The 10517-nt window shown below is 48.8% G+C and overlaps 2 protein-coding genes across 2 annotated transcripts; one reads left to right on the top strand and one right to left on the bottom strand.

Annotated features, from left to right (window-relative positions):
- Positions 1–2336: 2336 nt before the first annotated feature.
- On the bottom strand, positions 2337–3764 carry LOC147986958 (F-box/LRR-repeat protein At3g26922-like). The gene has a single exon (XM_087540208.1). The coding sequence runs from the start codon at positions 3759–3761 to the stop codon at positions 2337–2339; it is 1425 nt and encodes a 474-aa protein (XP_087396334.1). The 5' UTR covers positions 3762–3764.
- Positions 3765–3997: 233 nt separating this feature from the next.
- On the top strand, positions 3998–5515 carry LOC147986957 (uncharacterized). The gene has a single exon (XM_087542218.1). The coding sequence runs from the start codon at positions 3998–4000 to the stop codon at positions 5513–5515; it is 1518 nt and encodes a 505-aa protein (XP_087398344.1).
- The last annotated feature ends 5002 nt before the right edge of the window (positions 5516–10517 follow it).

Genomic DNA, 10517 nt, shown 5'->3' with positions numbered 1-10517 from the left:
TTACCAGCGCCGCCGCTGGGAGGCGGACGATGTGGCCCAGCAAAACCTATTCGCCTGGCTGATCGCCTACGTCAACTCTTCCAAGAAAAGTCGCAGGAGAAGATGTGGATTTACCCTTCTCAAAAGAAGAACCCATCCTCTTTGTTAAGTAGCTACGCCGGGACCTGAAATTGGCCGATACTCAAACTTTGTCAGTACTAGATCCCTCGCCGCCATCGGCAGGGGCAAATTTACCGTACGGGCACCCTGGGCATGTGCCCGGGCTCGATCCCGTTGATTTTTTGAACTATAGCGAACCTTCCTAGATATCGTATGCCTCAAAAACACGAAAATACGATGGAAAATACACAAACTTCTCTAACTTTTTTTTGAGAAATCACAAACTTCTCTAACTGGCCACTCTGGGTGTTTTTCTGCAGTTTGGGCCTTACTCGTACCATCTAAGCAATCATATGGGCCACAACAGCCAGTAGGCCTTGTTTCCTCGATCGATCCATGAAGGAGAATTGATCGATGCTTGTTCGTCTGCGTGCACAGGAACGCGAGACGGAGTCGCGACCTACTATCTGCTGCGCAACTGCGCCTCCGAGGCGGCGAGGACACAAGGCAGACTGTCGCCTGTCAGAATCCGGTAGCCAGATCAACATCGGCTGGCAAGATTGCAAAAAAGATCAGAGATGACACGTGGCCAGGCCTCAGCTATGACTCCAGCGGGTGACGATCAAGATCGAAAGTGCAATTGCGGGCGCCAAGGCGATGAATCCTCCGGTGCCACCAGTGGGAATTCAACTCCGGCTCGATCGGACGTTGGGTTGTGACCGTCGGCACTAGCGGGACGAGCAGCGGTGTGCTTCATGAGATCAGTGATGAAGGGTGTGGACCGTCTCAAATGGCGGGTTTGATAGAAATAATGGAGAGTTTCAAATTTGCTTTCGTGGTAGCTCTGAATCCACCCATACCTCTCATGCCACACATGGCGTCCATGGCTCCCACGCTTGTTCCCAAGCCTCCCATGGTAGCTCCCATGCCTCCCAAGCCTTTCATGTGTAGCTCCCATGCCTTCCAAGCCTCCCATGGTAGCTCCCATGCCTTCCATGGACATCACTCTTTTTTGGACCAAGACTTCATCACGGGAAAGGTTGATGAACTCCTTTTGCCTATCATCAAAGTTAGATGTGTCCATGAAGAGCAAGTACTTCTCCCATTCCAATAATCTAGCTCGCTCCTCCATGGCCAATTTCTTCTCCTCCAATGCCACCTTCCTCTCCTCGGCCACCAACCTCCTTTCCTCGGCCACCAACCTCCTCTCGTCGGCCGCCGACTCTTGGCTCCTCGACACCCTCCTCTCCTCGTTTGCTTCCTTTCTTGTCTTCACAATAGTTTCCATAGCATTCTTTATCCCATCATCTCCTCCCATGGTTGCACTTAACTAAATGATAAACCACACTTATTTACAAACTAGACTAAAACTACACCTAAAATTCCACCTAACTACAACTAAAGGTTGCATTTAAAATCTACACTACACTTAACTAAAAACTACAACGAAAAAATGAGGTGGCCGTTAGCATGGGAACTGAGGCACGACGAGGCGGAGGCAGGGTGGATCTAGCCGGGTGACGACAGGACGGGCGGCGAGGGGGGGAGGGAGTGAGAGAGAGATGTTGTGTACAAGAGGGGGTGAGGAGTTGTTGTTGTTTTTTTGGCCGGCCCAAATTATAGAACTCTTCAAAACTGCCTTATATATTATAAAAAATGAATTCAAAATTCAAACCACCACCGAGAGAGATGACAAACTTATGAATGATCTTACATGCAGAATTGTTCTGAAAAATAAAATAATTTGATCGTCATCTTACATGCAAATTTAGGGGGTATTTGTTTCCAGGGACTTTTTTATGTAGGGACTAGAAAAAGTCCCTCTTAGAGACTGTTTTACCAAACGGGAGGGACTTTTTAGGGACTAAACTAGGCATTTGGGACTAAATGAAGAAGACTCTCAAGGAGAGTCTTTTTTGAGACTTTTTGGGACTTTTCCAATAATGCCCCTCCATGCATTTAATGGCCCGCCACCCCATGGTGTTGTTTGATTGTTATTTTTCTATATACTAGGGGCAATATGGTCATTTAATAACCTCTAGGAAGGAACTAGGGACTTTTTAGTCTCTGCAATCAAATAGGGAGAGACTTTTTAGGGACCAGAGACTTTTTAGTTGGGACTAGAAAAAGTCCTAGGACTTATGAACCAAACAGGGCCTTATTCTCAGTTACGCTAGGGAAACGTATAATCTGTGAAGGGAGTTCAGTTGGCCCATGGAAGAAAACCAGCTAACGAATCACAGGAAAATGGGTTCTGCATTGGCAGCCACCACCAAGCTTTCGATCTCCTTCTTGAGTCCATCCTGCAACGCGAATGGTCCCTTGACGAGCACGACGCAGTACCTTTCAAGAAGCAGCGCGTTCCGGAACAAAAGCTTGGCCATGGCCCTCTGCAGCTCGTTACCTTCGTAATGAACCATGTTTATCTCCCTCACACGGTTCTGCAAGCATGGGATCGAGAAGCTCGACTCGTCGGGAATTGACTCATCAGCAGGAGTGTTGAAGTTGAGCTCGTCGGGAACCACGGAGCACTCCATGAACAGCGAGAGGATCTCCAGGTTTGGCGTTTGCTCCAGGATCTGACGTACCACGTCGGGACTCTGAAGGGGACCTTGCAGCCCCAGCCGCGTCAGGTTTGGGAACGTGGGGAAGCCCTCGAAGGATCTGGCCGGAAGGCGTCGATGGTGCAGACGAACGTGCTTCGCGCCGGAGATTTTCTCCATAAACCTCTTGAACCCGGCGAACTCCGCCTCCCCGGAAAGGACTTGGCAGAAATCGACCGTGCATGACTGGATGATCGTCGGCGAGCCGTGCAGAGACAGGAGCGACTCCGCCGGAACCGGGCCGCAGTAGTCCAGCGCCATGAGCTCGGACGCGTCGATGTCAACAGAGTCCACGTTGTGGCAGCACCGGAGGGCGAACCGGCGGAGGCGCCTATCGAGGACGGAGACTTTGTCTACCCCCGCGTTGGCTTCTAGCGTCAGATCCACCAGACGGGGGCAGCTCGCGATCAACCGCTGGACGCCGGTCCCGGAACTGCCGCGCACGCCGGTCAGGCGCAGCGTCTCGAGGGACGGCAGGTTGATGGCCTTCGGCAGATTCAGCGTGCAGTAGGCGAGGCACAGCGAGCGCATGGCGGTGCAGGAGAGGAGGTTTCTCGGCAGGTCATACCAGCCGCCCACTCTGCCGCGCCCGAACCTATCGCCATCGTCGGCGTGCGGGCAGATCGGGCCGAGGCGGAAGGTGAGGTCGAGGTGCAGCTCCTGGCTGCTGTGGCGCAGCACGCAGGAGAGCCACTGGTCGACGTGGCAGCGGTCCCACCCGCTGCAGCTGTCGAAGGCGACGCGGAGGCTGCGCAGCGGCACGTTGGCGCCGGCGCACCGACGGCGGCAGAGGATGGCGGACCAGACGTCGTCCAGGAGGACGGCGCTGCAGCTCTTCCGCTCATTGGCCTCGTAGTAGAAGGTGGTCCAGTCGCTGGCCCTCGCGCCCTCGCGCTCCCCGAAGGAGATGGTCTGGACGTTGGAGAAGATGTCGCGCCACCGCCGGGAGAGCCCCGCCGCGCGGCCGGCCGCCTTGGTTGGGAGGTAGGACAGGACGTGGCCCAGCAGGACGTCCGGGAGCTCGCTCAGCCGATCTCTGCTCCCCGACGGCGATGCCATGCCGATCCGATCTGGGAAAGAAGGCTGCCATATGCAACGACTGATATAAGGCAAGGGGAGAGGGTTTTGTCTAGGGTTTCCTGACGTGACCGACTAATCAGGCACGGAACTTTCGGGCCAAGTGTGTTGCATTGGCAACCGACTAAAATCAGGAGATTTGCAGATTCTGTCGACATAAATACCGCCTGCATCCATGCATCCGATCTGATCGGTCACCGCGACGCCGACGGCCGAAGATGGCGCCGTCGCACAGGAACGGAGGAGACCGCCTGAGCGCTCTCCCGGACAAGGCGCTAGCGCGCGTCCTCTCCCACCTAATGTCCGACGAGGCCGTGCGCACCAGCGGGCTCGCCCGGCGATGGCACCACGTCTACGAGGGCGTCCCCGTCGTCCACCTCGTCGACACCAAGTCAGGCGAACGGCACGGCGGCGGCGGCGGCCGCAAGGTCTGCTTCGACCACCAGGTGACGAGCACGATCGTGGGCAAGGCCGCGGAGACGCCGATCCGCACCTTCCGAGTCACCGTGCTCCACCCCCCGTACGACCTGCTCGACCAGTGGATCGCCACCGCCGTGAAATCCGGCGTGGAGGACCTCGACGTCAAGCTCAGGTACTGGGACGAGGCCATGAACACGCTCTGCCCCTTCCTCCGTTGCCCGTACAGCGGAGATAAGCACTCGGCGGACTTCGACGAACACAGCAGGGGCAGGTTCACCACGACGCACCCCCACATCTTCCGCTGCCCTACACTCCGGCGGCTGCGGCTGGCCAACTGGACGCTCGATCTGCCGGGAAGCGTGGACATGGCGTTGCTGGACACGCTCTGCCTTGCGAGGATCATGGACCCCTACGGGGAGCTGCAGCAGCTGATCTCCGCCTGCCCCCTCATCACCAAACTGACGCTGGAGGAGTGCCCGACCATCAAGGAGATAGCCGTGACGCCCGCCCGCCTGCGGAGCTTCACCATGATCTGCTGCCACAACGCCACCAGCGTCGATCTTCGCAGCACATGCCTGCAGTCGCTGCACTACAAAGGCGGCCTCCCTGCTCGTGATGCATCGTTCATCGCCGTCGCCGACTATGAAGGAATCATGGCGGTGAAGATTGAAATCTGTGGAAAACTCAACGGGACTGATCGAGACGACCTTGCTCCGGTCACAAGGCTCATCGGCCAGTGCACCAAGCTGGCGTATCTCCACCTGTCCTTGCGCCCGTCAATGGCCTACAACAGCAGTCTGTTCGCCAGCGTCCTGCGCGGACTGCATAGCCTCACGCACCTGAGCCTCCAGGGCTGCCTGCCCACCGAAGACGCCGTCCGGTCGGTCTCTGCTTTGCTTGTCGACGCCAAGAACCTGAAAGTACTGTCGCTGTTTCCTCTGGGTCCAGAGCCTCCAAAGAACAAGAGTATGCGGATGTACAGGGACCAAGACGATGACGACGATGACAAATCAGATTCAGATAGTGAGCCAGAAGAGGGCCCGGCCGTCAGCAATGGCGTCCAGTACCGAATGCCCAAGACTTTGTGGAAGACGCACGTCAGGTGCTTGGCTTACAGGGTGAGAAGAATCAACATTGGAAATTTCGAAGGGCGGCCTCTCGAGAAGATGCTTGCAAGGTTTCTGCTCTCCAGGGCGGGAGCGTTGGAGGAATTGTCTGTTACCTTAGCAGCTGAAGTTCATCCACACAAGGATGAGATTACAAAAGAGTTAATATCCTGGCGACAAAATCGCCGTACTAGAGTAATATGCAAGTAGATTGCTGCAACAGTTGCTTGAACTTTAAGATCAACCATTAGAAAGAAATTTATTTATTTTGTCACTTTTGAGAAACACCAGGATATAATACATATCATTTGCTTAGTTGAATATTTCTCTGTTAAATGTACTTCTTTTTCCCTGATACTATATTCGAGCAAAATTAACTCAGCTAGGATCTGATAGCAATTAATGTCAGACAAGCATGTCCTTACATTGCCGAACAATTCTACATGACTTGCACTGGCATTGACACAACAATCCATACATTATTAAGCTGAGTTGGAACAAACAAACTGCTATTATGCAGACAATGCATCATTTAAGCTGCTTGAAAAACTCTAGGATATGTAATTACCAATGTCTTACTTCGTATTTGATGTTGCAAGATCAGCACCACCTCCAAGAAATCCTGGTTACTTTAGCAAGAACAATCACATACTGAAGCATCAGAAGGGACTATCTACATATGCAAGTATAAAAGGAACAAAACAATGAAAACAAGCATATACTACCTTGGAGTGTATGTCAATCTGAAACCTGATGACTGAAAAGGCAAGAGATGCTTGGAAGTGGGAACTCTAACTGGAAGAGCATTGTCCCACCCAGAAGGCAATTCCCCTGACACTATGCTATAGCGTCACATATTTGCATATCACATACTATGCAAACTCTGTATTCCGTTCTGCTTCAAGAGATACACCCTGATCAATATGGTGACCTGCCAATGCATGTGGGGGTTGGTTATTTGATGCAGCTAGCTTCAACTAAGTGGAGTACCTGTTCCTTTGGTTTTCTTTTTCTTTAATCTACTAGTCAGCACTGTACACTCTGTAGAGTTTTCTCGTACTAGTTTCTAGAGTTCTCTGTAACCTTATTTTGTAAGTCTCCCCTAGTGACTAAAGGGGAGAACAGAGTACTAGATGAAGACTTTCCCCTTGTAATGAAAAAGACGAGAGGGTCAGTTCGTAGCAACCCAGCCAGCTTTCCCTGAGATTTGCTCGTGTGCCTCTTTGTCTTCTGATCTACAAGCCGATTCTACTCATCCCCCTGCATCAGTTGGTATCAGAGCGGCGAGCAGCAGCGACCCAGGGCGAACAAGGTCTGCCCCTTTGCCTAAAGGTGTCGGGGTTAAGTCCAAGTCAGCAACAACAAGAGGTACTTGTTTTAAATGTGGTTCTTCAAAACATTTACAAAGAGATTGCCCAAGGAACATCGGCAGGGAAGGTAAAGGATTAGTAGGTGACTATGATGAAGTGACAGAGCAGCAAGGTGAACCTACATATGATAATTATGATGATAATGATGAGGTTGAGCTAGATGGAGATACAGGGGACATGTTAGTAATGGAGCGAGCTTTAATGATACCCCCAAAAGACGAAGATTGGCGAAGACGGAGCTTGTTCCACACGCGCTGCACTATAGGTGGAAAAGTATGTCATGTTATTATTGATAATGGCAGCTGGGAAAATACTATATCAGAGGAGGCAGTAAATAAACTTGGGCTTAAGAAGGAAATTCATCCTTGTCCTTATAACATGCGCTGGTTCAAATCTGATAAGGTATCGAAGGTAAAATTTCGGTGTTTGGTGTCTTTCTCCGTTGGCAATAAATTCTTTGATGAGGTAGAATGTGATGTTGTTGATATGGATGTTAGCCACCTAATTCTAGGAAGACCTTGGCAGTATGACCGCCATGCTGTACATGATGGCCGTAAGCACACATATACTGTCATAAAAGATGGCCAAAAGTTTGTGTTTAACCCAGTGAAAGAGGATGAGTTAGTCAAATCCAAGAGTTCTGAATCATCACGCACCACAAGTCTCATATCTTGTAAGAGATTTATGCGTGAAGCAATAGAAGGAGGCGTATATCTGCTACTGCTTTCAGAGCAGAAGAGTGAAGTTGGCATACCAAAGGAGGCACATGACTTATTGGAAGAATTTTCGGATGTCTTTCCAAAGGAGCTTCCTTCTGTATTACCTCCCATGCGAGACATTCAACATCAGATTGATTTAGTACCAGGAGCTAGTTTGCCAAATCGTCCGGCTTATCGAATGAATCCCAAAGAGTATGAGGAACTAAATCGTCAAGTGCAAGAACTATTAGATAAAGGTTTTATTCAACCTAGCCTAAGCCCATGTGCTGTCCCTGCACTCCTGACACCAAAAAAAGATGGTTCATGGCGCATGTGTGTTGATTCTCGAGCAATAAATAAGATAACGATTAAGTATCGATTTCCTATACCTCGACTCGATGATATGTTGGATAATTTAGCAGGGGCAGTGGTGTTTTCAAAGATTGATCTCAAGAGTGGGTACCACCAATTAAGGATCCGTCCAGGCGATGAGTGGAAGACGGCTTTCAAGACAAGAGATGGGCTCTATGAATGGTTAGTAATGCCTTTCGGTCTTTCTAATGCTCCAAGTACATTTATGAGGTTGATGAATCATGTATTACGGCCTTTTATCGGAAAATTTGTTGTCGTATATTTTGATGACATACTAGTATATAGCAGTAGCATGGAAGACCACCTGCAACACTTGAGAGAAGTGTTATGTGCTTTACGGCGTGAGCAGTTGTATGCTAATCCAAAGAAGTGTGAATTGTTGGTCTCTTCAGTCAACTTCTTGGGGTTTATTGTGTCTGGAAGAGGCTTACAAGTTGATCCAAGCAAGGTTGAAGCAATTCTTAGTTGGCCAGCTCCACGCACATTAACTGAAGCTCGTAGCTTTCATGGGCTTGCCTCTTTTTATAGACGCTTTATTCGCAACTTCAGCACAATCATGGCACCTTTCACTGATTGCATGAAACGAGGTGGAGCTTTTGTATTAACGGAAGAAGCGAGGCAAGCTTTCGAGGAGATTAAGGCCAAAGTGGCATCCACTGATTGCCTAGCCTTGCCGGATTTTAACAAGTTGTTTGAAGTGGATTGTGATGCATCAGGAAAAGGAATTGGTGATGTTCTTAGCCAAGAATCTCGTCCTGTGTCTTTCTTCAGTGAGAAACTGACATGTGCACAAATACACTATTCCACTTATGAAGCTGAGTTGTATGCAGTGGTTCGAGCATTGCAACACTGGAGGCATTACCTACTACATCAAGACTTTATTTTGTATAGTGATCATGAAGCACTAAAATACATCCGAAATCAGCCTAACCTGAACCGTAAACATGCACGGTGGGCAAGCTTTTTGGAAGAGTATAATTTTGTACTCAAGCACAAATCTGGAGCACAAAACAGGGTGGCTGATGCACTGAGCCGCAGAGCACAATGCCTAAGCATGATGAGGGTTCAAGTTGTTGGTTTTGACAGTATTCCGGAGCTCTATACAACTGATCCCTTTTTCAACAAAATTTATGAGGCTGCTCAAGAAAGGAACTCTGCTGAATATACCATCCATGAAGGATTTCTTTTTCGTGGGGTTCAACTCTGCATTCCAAATTGCTCTGTACGTGATCTGATCATAAAGGAGATTCACAATGAAGGACATCGAGGCCGAGACAAATCTGTAGAACTATTGCTGAAACAGTATTTTTGGCCCCGTGCTCGACGAGATATGGAAAGGTTCGTGAAGAGATGTCATATCTGTCAAGTTTCAAAAGGTACAGCTACGAATGCAGGTTTGTATATGCCCTTACCTGTACCTGATGCACCATGGATAGATATAAGTATGGATTTTGTTCTAGGTCTCCCACGAACACAGCGTCGTGGTAGACAGATTCAGCAAAATGGCACATTTCATAGCCTGCCGCAGGACATCTGATGCTAGTCAAATTTCTGTTTTATTCTTTCGAGAAATAGTGCGGTTGCATGGTGTGCCAAGGAGTATTACCTCTGACCGAGACACCAAGTTCATGTCTCATTTTTGGCGATCGTTGTGGAGACAAATGGGAACTACTTTGAATTTCAGCACGGCTTATCATCCACAGACGGACGGTCAAACTGAAGTGGTAAATAGAAGCTTAGGGAAGATGTTACTAGCTCTTGTAGGCGACAAGCCGAAACAATGGGACACAATTCTACCACATGCTGAGTTTGCCTTCAATAGGACACCCAATCGTTCTACTGGACTATGCCCCTTTGAGATAATTTATGGTAGAGTCCCCAATGGAGTTCTAGAACTAGCACCTATACCTGCCGTTGGAAAGAAAATTTTGAAAGCAGAGAATATGGTAGAAGAGATGGGCTCAATTTATAAACTTGTCCATCAACGAATACAAGAAAGCAATGCTAAATATAAGGCTGCAGCTGACCAACACCGTCGTCAGGTTGTGTTCGGAGAAGGAGATTTGGTATGGGCTATCCTCACCAAAGATCGTTTTCCTGCTGGAGAATACAATAAGTTAAGCCAGAGGAAAATAGGACCGTGCAAAGTGATAAAAAGGGTTAATAACAACGCGTATAAACTGGAGCTACCTAGCCATCTACGCACTTCTGATGTGTTCAATGTTAGGCATCTTGTGCCATATCATCACGAAACATCTGAAGTTCAGGTTTAAACTCGAGGACGAGTTCTTTTGCAGGCCTGGGGAGGATGATGCAGCTAGCTTCAACTAAGTGGAGTACCTGTTCCTTTGGTTTTCTTTTTCTTTAATCTACTAGTCAGCATTGTACACTCTGTAGAGTTTTCTCGTACTAGTTTTTAAAGTTCTCTGTAACCTTATTTTGTAAGTCTCCCCTAGTGACTAAAGGGGAGAACAGAGTACTAGATGAAGACTTTCTCCTTGTAATGAAAAAGACGAGAGGGTCAGTTCGTAGCAACCCAGCCAGCTTTCCCTGAGATTTGCTCGTGTGCCTCTCTGTCTTCTGATCTACAAGCCGATTCTACTCATCCCCCTGCATCATTATTTAACTGGAAAAAAATCTTAATTTCAATCATATTATATTTCTATGTAATAAGTTTGAGTTCAGATTTACATTATTTATGTCAGACAAAAATAAAGTCAATACTGAAGACCAATTTTCAACAAGTTGTTCAAATCTGAAAATAGCATTAGC

Source organism: Triticum urartu, chromosome 2A (assembly GCF_056163025.1).
Source record: "Triticum urartu cultivar PI428250 chromosome 2A, HENAU_Tu73, whole genome shotgun sequence".
Taxonomy (NCBI): Eukaryota; Viridiplantae; Streptophyta; class Magnoliopsida; order Poales; family Poaceae; genus Triticum; species Triticum urartu.
Note: the sequence above shows the minus strand (reverse complement) of the source record. Positions and strands in the feature narration are given on the sequence as shown.

Excerpts from the sequence above, each read along its gene's own strand:
- LOC147986957 (XM_087542218.1), top strand. The coding sequence starts at position 3,998 with ATGGCGCCGTCGCACAGGAACGGAGGAGACCGCCTGAGCGCTCTCCCG.
- LOC147986958 (XM_087540208.1), bottom strand. The coding sequence starts at position 3,761 with ATGGCATCGCCGTCGGGGAGCAGAGATCGGCTGAGCGAGCTCCCGGAC.